This window comes from Bos javanicus, chromosome 9 (assembly GCF_032452875.1).
Source record: "Bos javanicus breed banteng chromosome 9, ARS-OSU_banteng_1.0, whole genome shotgun sequence".
NCBI lineage: Eukaryota > Metazoa > Chordata > Mammalia > Artiodactyla > Bovidae > Bos > Bos javanicus.
Window position 1 is genome coordinate 100,681,368 of NC_083876.1, and position 19,890 is coordinate 100,701,257.

At 46.9% G+C, this 19,890-nt stretch overlaps 1 protein-coding gene across 5 annotated transcripts in view; it reads right to left on the bottom strand.

Annotated features, from left to right (window-relative positions):
- The window catches only part of PDE10A (phosphodiesterase 10A), a 582,319-nt gene that overhangs the window by 207,107 nt on the left and 355,322 nt on the right, over positions 1-19,890 (bottom strand). Inside the window, exon 1 of one of the 5 annotated variants that reach the window (XM_061428525.1) lies at positions 6,517-6,803. The exons of the other annotated variants lie outside the window; for them this stretch is intronic. Within the exon in view, the coding sequence (XP_061284509.1) occupies positions 6,517-6,532 (16 nt within the window). The 5' untranslated portion in view covers positions 6,533-6,803. Of the gene's footprint in view, positions 1-6,516; positions 6,804-19,890 lie in introns of those variants that run through there. 5 annotated transcript variants of the gene reach the window in all.

Sequence of the window (19,890 nt, forward strand, 5' to 3'; positions counted from 1 at the left end):
CTCCAGGTGTTTCTTGACTTCCTACTTTTGCATTCCAGTCCCCTATAATGAAAAGGACATCTTTTTTGGGTGTTAGTTCTAAAAGGTCTTGTAAAGGGGATCAACTGCATGATGATGGATGAAAACTAACCTTGTGGTGGCAGGCACACTGGAGGGTGTGTGGAAGCACAAATATAATGTCACACATGTGAGACATAGCATGTATTAAACCAAAGATACCTCCATTTTTTTTAATTAATGTTTCAAAGTATTCTAATTAGGGGAGTTGATACAATTCTATATCCTAAACTGGGCAAAAGCAGGACAAATATGGGATACAAAAATTTAAAGATCAAAATTCATATGTTGACTATCACATCAGCAACATCTGCAGCTACTATTCAGACATTAGTCAATTCCTTCAGTCTTATTAGTAAACATTTATGTTTTAGTAAAGATGTTTTTATTAAAACAAGACATGTTAAAATAGTAAATGTACTCCTATTCAGCTTGTAAATAAAGATACTAATAGTATTAAGCATGTAGAATCACCCTGAAGAAGTTAAGGATGCAAACAGTATCAAATGGAGATTCCAAAGACAAAAATTTTCCTCAGATTTCCTGTTCTATCATAGGCCACAGAAGAAACTATTCTAAGTGAGCTAAATCATTAATATTAATAGTTGTACCATAAGATTCTTACTGAATCATACTAGCCTATAATACATCAGCTTGCTCATAATTGCTTTCTATGCCCATTACTTTGTATAATCATTTTTAATTGCCTTTCCTGGTAAAGAAAGCCCTATAGTATGGGATGTGAATTGGAACTAGCGTGATAGGCAGATGGAGTAGATAGAGCCCCAGCTCTCGCCACTGACAGGGACCAGAAGGAGTAACACCCAAGCTGCAGTGGTCTCGGCTGCTCAGCACTGTTGCCCACTAAACGGGGCCAGGGATCCTTGGAGAATGGTTGACGCCAGGTCTGAGATAGGAAAGTATGAAGTAAGTAAGGAAAAGTTTGTACAAGGTGATGGAGACATGAAATGGAGTAAGGAAGTGTTTCGAAAAGAATTGATACTGGCCAAACATGGGGCAGTTTGATGATCAAAAATAATAAAAACAGCAATAGATGGTGACATTAAACATAAGACAAAAAGAACACATATTTTAATGTATCATTACAGCATTGAATATAAAAGGAACCCATGAATGCATAATGCTATGCAAAACAAGGCAAAACAACAAAAACTGAAAGCAGTAAGGCCAGAAGCAGGAGGTGTCATGTCAGGAGGGGGCTGCGACGAGAGCTCTCTGTAGGATAAGTCAAGGTTTAAACGTACAACAAACAGAATTTTCAAATATCATCATTCTGTAAAAATCTCAAAATAATAATTCAGGCAAAGATAGTCAATGAATGTAAAACCACTGAATGAAAGGGTATTAGAAGCATGATATTCACACCACCTCCAAGTATCATTCCAAAGACCACTCATAACAAAGGGGAAAAGACACCTTTACAGTACAGACATCTGGCGGACACCATCTGAGCCTAGTGAGCAAATTCAGCAGCACCAGAAATAGAACTGACATTATGGGATGCAGCAAGAATCTGCACGAAGCCAGAGAACCATATACTCTCCTGCATAACATGAGAGAGAATTAACACATACAGAAGAGGTAGGTGATAAAGCTGGTATGCTAAACGAGATGCAAGAGGTCGGGTAATCTCTGATCTACTGATGAAGAAACTGAGATTTGGCCAAGTCAGAGAACTTTCTCAAAGTCAAGTATCTTGTGACTGGCAAAGCTGAAATTTAAACCAAGCCCCCCTGATCCTAAAACACAGATTCATCTGACTATGTGAGCCAGGTAACCTCAACCCCCACTGGTTCTAAAGTCTAGGTGTAGCTTGCTGCCTTCAGCATTGGCCAGTTCCTCCAGGGCCAGCCTTATCTGCCTCAGCCTCAGTCCTGCCCTTGCCCAACCTACTCGTCCTTGCATCAGTTCTTAGGAAACACAAACTGGAATTCCCCACTGCCACCAAAGCAGTGACACAGCACCACTAAGTGAAGACACCTAGATGTCTTTGGCTCTATTATAGTCAAGAAAAATGATCCAGTTGTCATAAGGAAGGATGGCTGCAAAGTCAATAAAGATGAGCTCATAGTACAACCAAAAGTAAAAGATTATTACTATTTCATCATTCTAGTCAATTTAAATAACTAAGTAAAATCAACCATGAGACATAGCCATGAAATGCTTGCCTGCAATCCATTACAAATGAAAATCAAAGCGTGTTTTAATCTAGTTTTAACACCCAGACTTCTTTCATAACTTCGCCAAAAGCCTACTCGGTAGCTCTAGTTAACATGTCCAAAACCAAATAAACACCTGATTTTCTCACCAACCCGATCCTTCATTTTTCCAAAACGCTGGCCAGGAAACTTGGCCAAAACTTTGACACCATCATTCATGTCTTTCTCTCCCACTCCACGTCCAGATCCACTGGAACTCAGTCCTGTTAGCTGTATCTTTAAAGTATGTCCACAACCCGCCGTTTTTCATCAGTCCACCGCCTCTGCTGTGGCCTGGCCACCATCGTCCTTTGCCTGGATTAGCCATTGGCTTCCTATCCTGTCTCCCTGTTTCCACCCTTCTTCTCCTTATAGTCTGTTGTCAAAGCAGCAGTCAGGGCATTGTTACTAAGTCACATAAATCACTCCTCTCCTTAAACCCTTTATGGCTCCCTGTCTTACACAGAGAAGAGACTTAACCCTTATTGGAGGGTTTCTACAGTCTCTTTTTTTTCTCCTCTACTTCCACGGTCTCGCTGCAATCAGTGCTCTCAAACACATCAGCTGTGCTCTCAGACCTGGTGTCTGCACTTGCTGGTTGCTCCCTCTGCTTGAAACGTTGTCACCAGAGATCACGCAGCTCACCTGCTCAGAATCTCTGCTGAGATTCTGCCTCTTAATGTAGCCTATTCCGCATCTATCAACTAAAATTACAACTACACTCTCTGTCCGCCCTCACTGCTCTATTCTTCCCCATACCACTTACTGCCAGCCTGACACTCTTACATGTCACTTGTTCTGTCTACCTTCGAGGTAGACATCCAGGTAGTATCCAGGAGGACAGGGTTTGATTTTTGTTTTATCTGTTCATTGCTCTATTCCCACTTCCTAAAATAGTAGGTACCTAATATCTGTCGTGTAAACAAATATCTGCTGAAGCTCCAATACTTTGGCCACCTGATGCAAAGAGCCAGCTCCTTGGAAAAGACCCTGATGTCAGGAAAGATAGAAGGCAAAAGGAGAAGGGATGACAGAGGATGAGATGGCTGGATGGCATCACTGACTCAATGGACATGAATTTGCGAAAACTCCAGCAGACAGTGGAGGACAGAGGAGCCTGGTGTGCTGCAGTCCATGGGTCGTAAAGAGTTAGGCACGACTTACTGACTGAACAATAACAGCAACATGTGAGTGTCAGATGGATAAATACACGACAGACCTACAGCTGTAACCGTGATTAAGAAAATCACCCTTCTGGGTTGTGTTTTTAGGCCGCTTTCTTCCAACTCAGGCTTTAACGATCAACTAGTCGTACGTTGCCTCGGCTCTTAAACTGTACAGAGAACAGTCAGTCAGAGAGCTTTCAGCTGCAGTTGTACCCAAGCATTTTCCTACACAGAACTCAAGTTTTAGCCACAGAAATGTTTTCTCCCTTTAGGTAATCTGTGTTGACTACAAAATTGTGTTAAGGTAACTTGCGTGTGACATTAAATGTGACTACTATGATTAACAGGAAGAAGCCCCTCAAGTCCAAATGTGACGCATAGACAAAGACTTGGGAAATAGGACAGAAACAAATCCACTTCAGAAATGGCACGTCTCTACTACACGTTCTAGTTAATTCTTTTCCGGAGAGCTTAGTGACTGAGGACGGATCTTAGCAATGTCAAACTAAAGCAGACAAGAGAAATCTGTTGTTCGGTCGCTCAGTCATGTCCGACTCTTCTCGACCCCACGCACTGTAGCCCGCCAGGCTCCTCTGTCCATGAGGTTTTTCCAGGAAGAATACTGGAGTGGGTTGCCATTTCCTTCTCCAAAGGATCTTCCCAGACCAGGGACTGAACTCCGTGTCTCCTGCATTGGCAGGTAGATTCTTTACCACTAAGCCCCCTAGGAAGCCCCAGACAAGGGAAACCATGAATGATACCAGATTTACTTACAGTTCTGGTTGAGTCCTTCACATGCCTTTAAATCTTATTTTTACATATCATGGAATGTAATTAGAAGCTAACAGAAAGAAGACTGCAAGCCTAATATAATGGAAAAGAAATGGAAGAGTCAAATAGATGTCTCCTGGGAACCAAACACTATGACAACAAGAACTTCACCAAAATAAGTAACATTTTGGCCCGTGGCCTCTTGGCTTACTCAAGGCCATAAATCAGACTACCAAACTACTTATAGTCTTAATATAAAAAGACATTTTCCCCCACTTATTTTTTGTGGAGGAAAACCCCCAAACCTGTCAATTTGCTGGTTAGATCTTAAAATACCAACATGCTGGTGCTAAGTCGCTTCAGTCGTGTCCGACTCTGTGAGATCCCATAGGCAGCAGCCCACCAGGCTCCTCCATCCCTGGGACTCTCCAAGCAAGAACACTGGAGTGGGTTGCCATTTCCCTCTCCAATGCATGAAAGTGAAAAGTGAAAGTGAAGTCGCTCAGTCATGTCTGACTCTTAGCGACCCCATGGACTGAAGCCTACCAGGCTCCTCCATCCATGGGATTCTCCAGGCAAGAGTGCTGGATTGGGGTGCTATTGCCTTCTCCGAAAATACCAACATACATTTTAGCAAATATCTAATTGCATCTGAGAATAGTAAAATTTATTGTCATAAAAGTTTGAAAGCAAACTCTACTACTCATATTTAATTTCTATTCTCCTATTTCCAGAGCTTGGAGAGAGCCCCCAAAGACGAACACGATGAGAGCAACCTTAAAAATATCGCTTCTAAGCGTTACATGCAAATGCAGTGGCAGCCCTGTCAAGTCACCATGTAAAGCGGGTAAAATAAATGAAGCAAACACTTCTCAGCAAAACTGTTTAAAACTCTCCACGTTCAGTCACTGGTACAGAAGCTGGTACACATCACATAAAAGGCAGTTCATCCCTTCACTTGTAATTGAACAAATGGTACGGTCCCTACTGTGTGACCTGGGCAATGGACTTGTGCTAAGGTTCAGATCTGTAGAATGGTGGTAATAACAGTACCAGTCTTGTAAGAATCTCTGTGACGGCTAATAAAGGTAATGCAGGTAAAGTCCTCAACGTGCCATCTAGAACACCTAACTCCTCAGTAAATGGTTCCTGAGGCTCTTCTATTTTCTATTAAGCGTATACAATGGGTAGTGTTAGTTGCTCAGTCGTGTCTGAGTCTTTGCGACCCCATGGACTGCAGCCCACTAGGCTCCTCTGTCCATGGGATTTTCCAGGCAAGGATCCTGAAGCGGTTTGCCATTTCCTTCTCCCGGGATAATGGGTGGAATTACTGATTAATTTTCAAAGGAAAAAAAAAAATCCCTCTCCCTGTCCTTTTCCACATAAATTAGAAGACTCCATGTGCTTTAGACCAAGAGTTAGAAATTCGCTTTTGCTGTCAGCTAGGAGCATAGCTTTGGACTTGAATTTATGTAAAATGACATGGCCAGATCCATGCATCCTGACAACCTTTGCATCACTTCATCCGCTGTCTCTGGAAGAGATCTCTAGCTGTCTCTTATGGCATGTTCTCCATCCTTATTTTCTACCCTACCCAGATGGGTCTCTGCAATCCTTCACAGAGACAAGCAACAGTCCCACCACAAGGTTCTTCTAGATTAGCCTGAACTCTAATCCAGACATTCTAATATCTATTTCACGCTAGTAACCTTGGAAATGCCACAGTATAGGACGAAATTTATAAAGAATGTAAGCCATCACGATGAATTGTATACGCCAGCTCCCCCCTTACCGTGACTGCCTGTGTTTCTGGTGAGTAATAAATGCTCTGCTGGAAACAAAAGCATACGAAAACAAGCCAAGCAAAGTGTACACCCGCACCTCCGTAAGGAAAACACAGTCCTGGGCAGCCCCAGCTCAGCTTAACGCACCCCCTTGCAATGGGGATGAAGTTTTCTCTGTTCCACGAAGGCACAGTGTCTCTACAGTTCTCTTTTTCCTCTATCTCTTTCCCAGCTTCTCTCTGATAAATTGCATCACAATCAATTTCTGTTTTAGTTTTCTCATCCGTCTCTCTCCTACCCTTTGAGAAGAATGAAAAGGCAGAGAAACCCTTGAAGCCATGGCTTTTATCCTTTCACCGACATCAACGAGGAAAATCCCAGGTGTCCCCGTTACGTGATGATACCGTAAAACAGTGACTTAGAGGACCCAGGGGTCTTTAAACAGGCTGGGCACCCTGGGACACAGTAAGGGCTGATAAGCATCTGAGGCTGTACCACTGGAACAAGCCCCCTCCTCACCATACCATCTTGCCATCCCACAGAAAGTAATTAGCTGCCGGGGCTCGCAGGCAGAAGGAAGCAGGAGGGCTTCTCTGGTCGACCGCACAGCGCTGCTAAGCTGGCCCCTCCGGCCCGCCCGGCCTCTCGGGCAGCCTGACTCCCGGGGCTGACATCCGGCCTGCGGGCTTTCCTGGGGACAAGGGCTTGCTCACGAGTCCTCAGACGGCCTCCTCTCCACCCGGAGTCCAAGCAGACACACCGGCAGAGTCTCCCGCTGCCCAGCTCTCTCAGGCCGAGGACTGACCAACCGCCCTCCAACAGATTCCAACTGCCATGGGCTGGGGACAAGCTTCTGCCCCCCGGGCCGCTGACATCACAGTCCCAGCCTGGAACCTTCACGTCCCTGCACCTCCCTCGCCCCTCCCCGGCCAGAGGTTTGAGTCTCTGTCCACCAGCATGTCCCAGCTCCGTGGGAAGGTGACACTGCGGAGTCCCTCTCCCTCACTCCTCCAGGGTTCCAGGGAAGCCGCGCTGCATTTTCAGGGCTCCAGGCTGGGGACCGATGGTCAAGAGGGCTGAGCCTTCCCAAGACACTCACCCCTCGGTAGAGAGAGTGAGGGGAGGAAGCCCATGGTTCTAAAGGACAATTGCTAGGAAATGGCAGGGAACGAGTTCTCTGGAAAGTGTGGGCGTGAGAAAGGCTGGCACCTGGACCTTTGCTGCAGTGCCTGCCCCCGGACAAACATCTTCAACGACTAAATACAAAGAAACCGTAAGGGATGAAAAATAACTCTGTGGATGTGCCTGCGTGCCTGCTATGTCACTTCAGTCGTGTCCGACTCTTTGCGACCCCATGGACTGCAGCCCTCCAGGCTCCTCTGTCCATGGGATTCTCCAGGCAAGAATACTGGAGTGGGTTACCATGCCCTCCTCCAGGGATCTTCCTGACCCAGGGATCAAACCCGAGTCTCTTATGTCTCTTGCATTGGCAGGCAGGTTCTTTACCACTAGAATAACCTGGAAAGCGTGTGCATGTACAGTTGGGGCAAATTACAAACAAAGAGACCAAAAACTTCCAACTGCCATTCTGAAGAGCAGCAAACAAAAGCAGGGTGTCCGGAGCAAAACGGGGTACTGCCCATGACCCCTGCACACAGCACCACCAAAGGGGAGACAGACCCCCAAGCCATGCTGCCAGCCTCTCCCTGGGCACACTCCCTGCCCTCACCCCATCTAAGGAACCAGCTTGTCCCCCTCCCCCAGCAAGAGAGCGGGCAAGGGGACCTACTGTCTGTTCTCCTCGCTCCCCCCTGGTGCAGCAGGGACCCCAATTAAGCCTTGCCTGGATTTGATGTCTGGCCTCTGATTGATTCCTATTGATCAAGGAGGCCAAGAACCCTGGTCCTTGACAGTTTTAACATCAGGGTAAACACTTAAGCCAATGAGAAAGTGGATTGGTTGCCTTTTGAGGGTCTGTGTTTCCATTCAAGAAATAAAACTGTATTCTCGTGTGTGTGTGTGTGTGTGTGTGTGTGTGTGTGCATGCATGTGTGTGGACACACACAGGTATATGTAACTGCTCGGATGTGCCCTTCAGTGGACGGTATAGCAAGGGCTTCTTCCTGGGCCCCATCACAGACCCCGGCCCCCATCAGAGACCCCCGCCCCCATCACAGACCCTGCCCCCATCACAGAGCCCAGGCCCCCATCACAGACCCCTGCCTCCATCACAGACCCCCGATCCCATCACAGACCCCGCCTCCATCACAGACCCCCCCAGCCCCATCACAGACCCCACCCCCATCACAGATCCCGGCCCCCATCACAGAGCCCAGGCCCCATCACAGACCCCAGGCCCCCATCACAGACCCCACCCCCATCACAGAGCCCAGGCCCCCATCACAGACCCCGGGCCCTCCCACTACCCTCTTCTGCACTCCAGCAGAGCGGGTACCCTCCCCTTGCATGAACTTCCTCAGTGGATTCTTCGACCTCCGCTCCCCTTCCTGCTGGCAGATTTACATCCACATATTTCCTCATCAAACCTTTCACTCCCACACTGTGCGTTCCATCAAGGTCTTGAGGCTGTTTAATCAAGGACACAGTAAAGTATCTGCCCACAGAGGTACCTGCAGGGCCCACTTAGCTGCCTTTAACGTCTCTGCCAGGGTTACACCCAGTGCAATCACAACTTGGTATTTTCAAATATTGCTCCTACTCAATCCCCTTCACCCGTGCCTCTCAGATAAGGAATTAATTCTTAAAACAGACTTGCTGCTGAAAGCAGTGTTAGCCAAATCTAGTACCCAAACATTTAGATTAACTATGATTTCAATATTTTTTCTTTAGCTACTCAAATTCAATCATACTAGCATTTTGGTTTCTTTTTGTAATTTTCATTGGAACACAGTTGATTTACGGTGTCCTGTTAGCTTCAGGTGTACAGCGCAGTGCATCAGTCACCACACGCGTCCGCGTCTAACAGTGTTCTTCCCACACAGGCCGTGCAGAGCGGTAGGTGGAATTTCCCGTGCTTACAGTAGGTCTCTATCAGTTATCTGTTTATACACAGTGCTGTGTATACGTCAATTCCAGTCTCCCAAATTATCCTTCCCCTAGCATTCTGTTTTTCAAAGAGCTCTTATCACACATAATTTATTACACATGATTTGGTAACATTTGTTGAGTGGCTGCTATGTACTTGGCAAGGTTTCTTGTGACTTAGTAGCATTACTGGGCTTCCCAGGGGGCTCAGTGGTAAAGAATGTGACTGCCAGTGCGGGAAGACGCAGGACACACGGCTTCGACCCCTGGGCTGGGGAAGATCCCCTGGAGGCAGAAATGGCAACGCACTCCAGCATTCTTGCCTGGAAAATCCCATGGACAGAGGAGCCTGGCGGGCTATAGTCCATGAGGTCCCAAAGACTGAGCGTGCGCGCGCACGCACACACACACACACACACACACACACAAGGAGCACTACAGCATGTCAAGTTTACAGCTGACATGAGCTTGGTAGGCTGCAGTCCATGGGGTCGCGAGAGTCAGACATGACTGAGCGACTTCACTTTCACTTTTCACTTTCATGCACTGGAGAAGGAAACAGCAACCCACTCCAGTGTTTTGCCTGGAGAATCCCAGGGACGGCGGAGCCTGGTGGGCTGCCATCTGTGGGGTCACACAGAGTCAGACAAAACTGAAGCGACTTAGTAGGAGGAGGAGGAGGAGGTAGAGATGCAGACGCTGTCACACAAGAGTTGATACACTCCAGGACTTAGAGCCAGCTTCCCTGTCCTTCAAATTCACTTCACAAGAGAAACTGCTTTCAAAATGTCCTAGTCTCTTAATGCCCTAGCCCTGCTATTTTTACATTAAGAACCTGAACCAAGAACTGCCAGATGTATAAGCTGGATTTAGCAAAGGCAGAGGAACCAGAGATCAAATCACCAACATCCGCTGGATCCTAGAAAAAAACAAAAGAATCCCAGAAAAACATCTACTTCTAATCCATTGACTACACTAAAGTCTTTGTGTGGATCACAAAAAAAATGTGGAAACTTCTTAGAGATGAGAATACCAGACCACCTGACCTGCCTCCTAAGAAATCTGTATGCAGGTCAAGAAGCAACAGTTAGAACTGGACATGGAACAACAGACTGGTTCCAGGTTGGGAAAGGAGTATGTCAAGGCTGTATATTGTCACCCTGCTTATTTAATTTATATGCAGAGTACATCATGCGAAATGCCGGGCTGGATGAAGCTCAAGCTTCATCATCAATCTTGATGAAGATAAAGATTGCCAGGAGAAATAACCTCAGATATACAGATGACACCACCTTTATGGCAGAAAGTGAAAAGGAACTAAAGAGCTTCTTGATGAAAGTGAAAGAGAAGAGTTGAAAAAGCTGGCTTAAAACTCAACATTCAAAAAAATAAAGATCATGACATCCAGTCACATCACTTCATGGCAAATAGATGGGGAAACAATGACAGATTTTATTTTCTTCAGCTCCAAAATCACTGCAGACAGTGACTGCAGCCATGAAATTAAAAGCTGCTTGCTCCTTGGAAGAAAAGCTATGACAAATCTAGACAGTGTATTAAAAAGCAGAGACATCACTTTGCTAACAAAGGTCTATATAGTCAAAGCTATGGTTTCTCCAGCAGTCATGTATGGATGTGAGAGGTGAACCATAAAGAAGGCTGAGCACCAAAGAATTAATGCTTTTGAATTGTGCTTTCGGAGAATCCTAAAGGAAATCAACCCTGAATGTTCATTGGAACGACTAATGCTGAAGCTGAAGCTCCAATACTTTGGCTACCTGATGTGAAGAGATGACTTACTGGAAAAGACCCTAATGCTGGGAAAGATTGAGGGCAGGAGGAGAAGGGGATGACAGAGGATGAGATGGTTGGATGGCATCACTGACTCAATGGATGAGTTTGAGCAAACTCTGGGAGATGGTGAAAGACAGGGAAGTCTGGCATGCTGCAGCTCATGGGGTTGCAAAGAATCGGACATGATTTAGCGACTGAAAAACAACAGCAACAAACTCTTCCAAAATCTTAGTGACTTAAAACATCAAAGATTTCTTTTCACTCACTAAACCTGCCCACTGACGTTCTCGGGACACACCTTCACTTTGCTCTCACTTAGCCACTCGCAGTGCCAGTCCAGAGCATCACTGCCCAGCCTGGGGAAGGCAACACGGTAAACTGCGCGCTGACCGTCAGAGAAGCCCACTGCGGAGTAACACACCCGACTTCCTTCTGCATTTTACCGGCCAAAGCGTCGAGCTTGAAGGGGACGGGGAGATGTAGTCTAACCTCATACCCAGGAGAGAAAACCAGAAATATCGCCGGGGATTACAGTGGGAACAGAAGAGCATTTCTTAGAGCGGCAGGTGTACCGGGAACAGCAAGTGGGAGAAAGGCTCAGAGGAGGCTCGGGGAAGAATGTGCAGAGGTCGGCAGAGAGCAAACAGCAAGTCAGGTGGGAGGAGAAGCCCCTGTGGCGTGGTGTGGCTGCAGCACGGAGAGTGTGCAGGTCGTGTGGGAGCCTGGGCTGAGGAAGGGCGTTGAGTCAGGTTGCTAAGGGCTCTGAGGCGATGTACCTGGTCACACCGTGGTGGCAACTCAGGAGACTGGTGTGGTGCTACTTATAATTGAAGACGATCAACCTAAGGCTCTTTATAGTCTAATAGGAAGCATGTTTATTCTGTTGTTAAACTTATCAAAGAAAAACCCAAGTTTCTCTAGTTCCTTGCTTCATTAGCTTGGAAATAGCAGACTGATATTTTCCAAAATACTTTTCCCACTTCGATGGAGAAAAATGTTAACTTTTGGGAATGCATTAACCGTAGAAATTGTAAGAGCTCAAATGCACACGCATCTCTTACAAAGGGCAGCTTCTCCTCTGGAAGGATGAGGCCACATCTGCACCGCAAAGCCCAGTCCTCGACATGTGGCTGATGAAGTTCTGAGATTATTATTCCAGGACCAGTGCAGACAGAACTGGGCAGGTGCCCAGTGAAGACAGCTTCAGGCACATGGTGCTGTCTCCACATGAGACCCCGGGTCTCTGGCGTCAGCTGAGCTCACAGAGCAGCAAGGGCAGGGCCTTAACACCACCGCTGTGTCATGGGATTGGGTCAAAATGCCCGTCCCCACAAACAGCCACCTTCCGTTGATTATTCTAGAAATAGTTCTGATTCAAGTAGTGCTTCTGTTGCCATACATGATAACTTACAGGATTTTCAAATACAATTCCCATCTCGTGGGTAAAGTGCCCACTATGTTTGCTACCTCATATCCATCTGCCTTTTCTTGTGACGATTTGAGTCCAGCCCTGAAAACTTCTCTACCTTCATTTGTGTGAGAGAGAAAGAGATTGGAAAACCCTGAAAAAATCCCTGCATGTAGAGTCAGGAAAGCCCTTCCTGGCTTGAGTCCTGGTCCTTAAATTCTCATCTGACCTTTAACAGAAGGTTCAGGTCACTCATCACCTCAGCTTTCTCTTCAAAAAGTAAGGGAAAGGACTTGTGTAACTTTGAGAGTCTTGCCCTGGAAGCAGCCGAGAGCCCAAATCCATGTTACAGTAAACCCTGAGGCCACCTGACCCCGGAGCTGCCTCAGTCTCTCTCCTACGGTGGTGTTCCTTTCCACCGAACCGAATCCCAACATGTTTGTCAAAAGACCCTTTCAACTGCAAGAGACAAAAATCCCAATTCATACTTAGCCCAGCAAACAAACAACCAAGCAAGCAAGCAAAAAGTGTGGCGTTATGACGCTCTCATCTGGTCCTGAGGTGACCTGTGTGGGAAAAGGAAAGACGTGACTGTCACACGGAGCTGGGACACTCCGGGGCTGCTCGTTATGGCGCTGTAACCTGGCCCGTCCTGACTGTAGCACAGGCTTCCACACACAACAGACAAGGCACACGCCACCCCTGCCTACCAACCTCAGCAAAATGAGAGGCCCCCACCCCGCATCCCCTCCCAGCCCTGCACAAGGGCCCGGATGAGCCGTGGCCGAGTCCCTGCCCTGATGATGGACACTGCGAGGTCCAGCCCAAGCCACAGGCCTTCTAGTAAAGCAGGTATGCAGGGCCTGTGACCAGGAGCTGAGGGATGACCAGATGAGGGACAAGTACCACTGGCCACGGAATTCTCTCTCTCTAAAACTAACCTAGTCAAAGTCCCTCCGTCGTGTCTGACTCTTTGCGACGCCATGGACTATACAGTCCATGGAATTCTCCAGGCCAGAATACTGGAGTGGGTAGCCTTTCCCTTCTCCAGGGGACATTCCCAACCCAGGGATCGAATCCAGGTCTCCCACATTGCAGGTGGATTCTCTACCAGCTGAGCCACCAGGGAAGCCCAAAACTAACCTAATCTCTGCACAATTACCTGCTAGCCTGTCACATTTGTGGGGTAGTGGCCATACATGTTTTCATTCTCTTGAAAGCAACATGCAGAACATTCTCCATAAATATTAATACAATTTCCTCTAAGAAAACCTGCCACAGTGTTTGGGTTAAACGAGCTGTGTTTGTTTAATAAAACCATAAGTGAAACAAAGATCATGTACTGTTTATGTTATTTTAGCTCCTTCATTCAAAAATCAGCTCTCTTTCCCAGCCTCTGAGGACCTGCCAAGTTCCAGCTGAAAGTCACACGGTCATGAGTAACTACTGCAGACAGCTTCAGCTGGCAACAGAGACGGGACGCCCCTTCCCCTGTGCCTTACACACCCCTGTGCCGGCTTCTCCCAGGGACTGAAAACACACACCATCCACGTGCAGAAGACAACTCATCTCGCACAGGGTTTCAAACATCACCACATACTGAACAATATAACTGGGAGAAACGATCTGCACAGAAATATCCAGGCTAAATTACCCATTACAAATCTAAAGGTAGCCCAAATGAGATGTCTACTGCTCAGAGAACAGAAAGCAGTTTTCTGACGGGAGCATTTTTCCTTCTCGTATTCCTCCCAACTACAGCAACCCTATGGGAGGGTCTTCTCACTCCTGTCTGAAACCCAACAGCTGCACGCAAACATCAGGAACACTCTCTGCATCCGCACACACTTTTGAAGAAGTCTTCACAAAAGAAAATGAGGTGAGAAATAAACCTCTTTGGTTCACTTCATGCCAAGAACACGGACTGAAGCACACCATAAGAAATGGCACTGAAACATCTTCTCTAGAGAAAGACTCTCCCCTCGCTGCACTTCTTTCACGAATAACTATAAAAATATCTCAGCTTCCACACAGCAAAACCCAAAACATTACCATTTTAATCAATAGGGCATAAATTCAAACAGAATGACATGAGAACTACCAGCAAAATCCTTTATTACGTCTGTAATCAGAAGCAGTGTTCAAAGATGAAAATTCATTCCAATCTGACACATAAAATGTCCTAAAACTCCAACAGAAAAGAGTATTTTTAATTAGGCAATAGTTCCTCTTTTACATTCCCTGGTTTCCTTTCACATATTCACACTTTAAATTGAAAAACAAACGTCTCGTTTTGTTCCTGTTCCTTGCATCGCATGGTGTCATAGAAGGTAATGTGACTTCCCCAATAGGTGCTGTCTTTTGAAGAGTAATAAAACACATTCTTTGCACGTGTTTGGATGTATTTCCTTGAACATACTTCACCCCGTAACCCAGCAGACAATGAACCAAATATTTGATTTCAGTTGAGAAATCGCAAATTTGTGGACACTGAGGAAGCCCACAGAACTCTAAAGTAGAGGCAATCAAACATTACTAGTCACAACGAAGTGTGAAATCACCCGAGTCAACGCACTGCAGAGCTCCTCCTCCAATGGCAGCAGAAACATTGAAGACGCAGCGATACTTTAATCAACAACGAGACGCCAGCCCTGACAGTCTCTCTCCAGACTCAGGTCCCCACAGGACCTGCGACTATACGCCCGTGGTCTGGACTCGTTGGGCCAACGTGCACATCAGACCCAGCTGGCCCAAACCAAGTTCTTCCTCTGCTCTGAGCGGGCCCTCCTCCTGGGCCCACACCCTTCCCCGTTGGGTCGTCCCGTCCACCTGTCCTCCCTGCCCCCTGTCCTCCCTGCCCCCCTCTCCAGGACCCACAGCCCCAAGCTGTGCTGATGATGTCCTGCAGACATCTCTCAGAGATTCCCTTTTCACCCCTTTTGTCAGGGACTGGGTCCTAAACACTCCACTAGCTCCTTTCTGCTTTTATTCAAGCCCTCCCAAACCAGCCTCCAAAAATGCTAAAGTCTTCTTCGTCAGTGTTCATTTAACCTTATCCCTTATTCCTTAAGAGTTTGCAGCTGGTCCTCATCCCTCAATCAGATCAGATCAGATCAGGCACTCAGTCGTGTCCAACTCTTTGCAACCCCATGAATCGCAGCATGCCAGGCCTCCCTGTCCATCGCCAACTCCCGGAGTTCACTCAGACTCACATCTATCGAGTCAGTGCTGCCATCCAGCCATCTCATCCCTCAAAGGTAACATCAAAACTGTGGATGCTACTCAGAAAGCCTTCCAACATCCCATCCCAAGCCACCCCCTCTGCCTCCCTTCCCCAGCTCAACACCTCCCGACTCTAAGTGCAAGGACAGTGACCAGCCCCTGGACGCTGGGACAGACCACACACGCCTGCCTCAGGCCTGGCCACACACACATAGGCTTCCGAATCTGCCTTCCGGGTGCCCAGCGTCCCTGCCTCCCACCCCGCCTCTTCCCCTCCCTGGCGCCTACCCCCTACGCCCAGCCCCCACTCACACCGCCCACCCTGCCTCTTCCCCTCCCTGGCGCCTACCCCATACCCCCCAGCCCCCACTCACACCGCCCCCAAGGCCCAGGTGTCTCCCAAGCGTCCCTGGAATCTGCCTGACCCCAGTACAGCTCCCCCAGTGCACAGAGCCTGCCCTAGCTGCTCCCCCGGAGCCTTTTTCAGAACAGGGACTATTTTTATCTTGTTCACTGTTATATTTCGGCAGTTAGCAGAGTTCCTGGCACACTGGAGGCATCCAAGAAACATCTGAATAACTGATGAAGTGCATGAAAGTTGAGAAAATACTCCCTGTGCAGCTCCAGAGCGTCTCCTGGTCGCACGGAAATAAGGGCTGGGCCAGGGGCCTGCTCGCTGTTAAGGAGCGTGATAAAATAAGAGTCTAATGAGCACAGTGGTAGACTCACCGGACCCAGTTTACACAAATACATACAAAATAATTAAACCCCACTCATTATATTAAGATAAAACAAATCTGTAAGGTAGCTAATTAAGTCATTATAACTATGTAAAACCATCATTTTAAATGTCAGTCTTCCAAAGAAGCTGTTTATTCAGATACTCTCAACAAAACTTTGGAATGTTACGGATACCAAAGTGATGAAGATAAGTCTGGACTGCTCCCATGAGTGACAAACAGAAGCAAGAGGCAAGACGCTCATGAGGTGAGGATGAAGGCAATGAGACACGATCGCTTTGTGGGCCTCCTTTTTTTTAACAATTGTTAAAATATTAGATGTGTGAGCCCGAGGTTCTTTCAAGTGTGATGGGTACCAAAATGTTTCAAGAAAATTTTATCTTAAAACACTTTTCTGCAAAGAATACTTTATGCATAATAAGGTGTACTCACTCAGCTTGGATTCATTTTATGGGGCTACTACTCACTTCTCTTACTAAAGCTCAATGTCTTCTCACACTTGCATTGCTCCCTCTCGGCACCTCCATCAGGACCACTTACGGTCACTCTCATTTGCTGGCTCCTGTGACCCAAGGCTGCGTCCCTGTGTTTGCAGCGCTGCAGGAAGAGCACCCGAAACCCCCGAAAGGAGGAAGCACAGCAACATCTATTTTCATTGATTCACACGCGATAACCTAGAACCCTGACTTCTGCCCACAAGCCGCAGTTTTCCTCCTTTAGTTTTACGCCAGATTTGCAGTTGGAAAACACTGGCTTTCCAGGAAGTTGCCTGAACTTCAGTTCCCCTGCTGCTCTTCCCAAGGAACAGAAGGCATCCTCCAGGCGGGCCGTGGTTCAGTGCCACGCGGCGCTGCCCACAAGACAGGGATGCCAGAGAGCAGAGCTCAGCGGGCAGCGACTGCCATCTCCTCTACTTTCCTTAGGCAGGAAACTCGCAGGAACCAATCTCCAAAGTTACTCTGAAAGTCAGCGCTCGCTCTAGCACAGAGCCTAGCTTTAAACAGCCTAAACTGTATTTAGCAAGGAGATAGCACAAGGTGCCAGGAGTTGAGTTCATGAAATAACGGCTCCTTGGTAGCCACAGTAAACTCTTAAAAAAATATCATTCCAGTTTTTCCTCAGGTAGCTTTCATGCCCCTTGAGAAACATTTTCTTTAGGCAGACAGCCTAAAGGGGATAGATCTTTTGTGGCCTTTTCTAAAGTTTCTTTGACATATTATCATAATGTGAATATATATATATATAAAAAACACAAAATCCACAACAAGATATTATAATAAGATGTGACCATGTACAAAGGGCTTCCCAGGTGGCACCAGTAGTAAAGAAAGAACTCACCTGTAAATGCAGGAGACGTAAGAGATGAGGGTTCCATCCCTGAGTCAGGAAGATCCCCTGGAGGAGGGCATGGCAACCCACTCCAGTATTCTTGCCCGGAGAATCCCATGGACAGAGGAGCCGGGCAGGCTGCAGCTCATGGGGTCAGCAGGAGTCGGACATGACTCAAGTGACTTTGCGCACACACACCTTGCACAGGTGACGCCAAGAGCACTGCTACCACAGGCACTCGGCTTGGGTGTCCAGTCAATATTCGACCAGATTATTACACAGCCACTGAACTTCAAAGGCGAGCTACCTCCTAGCCCAGTGAAGGATTTTGTTAATAGACAACTTCTCAGTTTCTCCTGAACCCAGCCAGTTAAAGTGCACTGCAGTTTCCTATGCAAATCAAAGAGTGGATTTCTCAACAACCGAGGGAAAGGCACATATACTGTACACCACCAGCATCTTCACTGTGAAACACTGAAAGCGATACAGATAAGGAACAGATCGCTTTTTCGATACAATTTGTTTTAGATAAATATCTTCAGTTACACTGGCAGGCATCTCCTGAATCTCTGCAGAATTAGGCAATGCTATTTCTGTACTAGATGCCTAGAGTCAAAACCAAGGGCACAACTTCAAGAAAATACATGTTCGTAGAAGAGATATTTGCAATGAAAAGAGACTGATGTTTTCTCAAGTGCAAGATGCTTTCTTGAGTGTGGTAACGCTTACATCCTTAGGTCCTGAAAAGCCAGGAGAAACTCTGGGATGACAAGCTGAGCAATCCCAAAAGGGTGAAGCCCATTTCTCCAGAGAGCAGAGGTCAGTCCTGTCCTCTGACTCCGTCAGGCAAGCTGACCTCCTGCCACAACCAACTACCCGAGGAAGCAGTGCCCAGAATCAGGACGGGGTCAGTTTTAGGACTTTGGTACCTCCTGCAGGACCACACCTTTCAACTCTGCATGGACAACTTCAAACGAGCTGTTTCATCTCATCAGCTGCCAACTGCCAGTACCGCAGTAGGGGAGGTGGTGGCTAGGACCTTGCGGAGGTGAGCCCCTCGGAAACTCTGGCTCCAGGATAAGCGGCTCTCTTGGCTTGCCTGAGAGGGACTGAGGGGCTTCCCAGGACGTGAGACATTCTGTCCTAAAGTCAGGAAAGTCCCAGCCACGCAGGACCAGTCAGGAGGTCAGCCTACCCTATAGATGTGACTGCCGCATGAGATTTAGCCAAAATAGAGGTCAACTAAACACAGAATCAACCTTATGAGCAGATTAAATCCCTCTGGCCTTCAGCCTCAAGGATCCACGCTTATTCACAAAACTCTCAGGAGTGGAGCACAGCATCAACAGTGGAAGAATCCCACAGCAACAAAGACTGCTTTTTCTCTAAAAAAATTACATGTTGAGAAATGGAGCGTTTCCTGCCTTATCAGTAAACAAGGATGTCACAATCATCAGGGAGCCCAGCCCTCCAACGTGAGCCCTGAGGGCACTCAGGAAGGAAAAGAATACCAGCCATCAGGCTGCACCCACTCCTGACGGTGAGCCCCAAGGCAGCTCGGGATGTGAAAACACAGGATGCTGGGCCAGGAGGGCTGAGATGCATGTGAAAGGGATGATTCTTCCAGCGAGCCTAGACGCTTGCATCTTCCCATGTATAGAAAAGCTCTGAATTCCTTAACTTGGGATATCCTTGTTGTTGTTCCATCACTCAGTCATGTTCGACTCTTGGTGACCCCTTGGACTGCAGCACACCAGGATTCCCTGTCTTTCACTCTCTCCTGGAGTTTGCTTAAACTCATGTCCAATGAGTCAGTGATGCCATCCAACCATCTCCTCCTCTGTCTTTCCCCCATCTCCTCTTGCCTTCAATCTTTCCCAGCATCAGGGTCTTTTCCAATGAGTTAGCTCTTTGTATTGCATATCAGGTTTATTTTCATTAAAAGTAATCTTCTGATGTTCTGATTCCCTGCCCTTTGTTGTAAAACCTCTATATAACCTGGCTTCTCCCCTCGCTTCCTCAGAGCAGTTCTCGCCAAGTTCACTTGAGATGCTGTCTCTCAGGCTTAAAGTCCTGAAAATTCCCACCAAATAAAAAATAACTCAACTTTTAGGCTGTGACTACTTTTCTGAAAACTGATCAGTGAAATATTCAGAGAAGAATACAGTGACCCTAATTTTTTGATAGCAAAAATAGCTTGTATATAGACACAGGTGTATAAATACACATATATAATATGTATTGGTTAAATATGTGTTTGCTACATTGGCACAACTGGTGCGTAAGAAAATCACTTGGACTAACATAATTGTCTAGTAATTTGGATTTTTACATTATGTTAGTGTAGCAAAACTT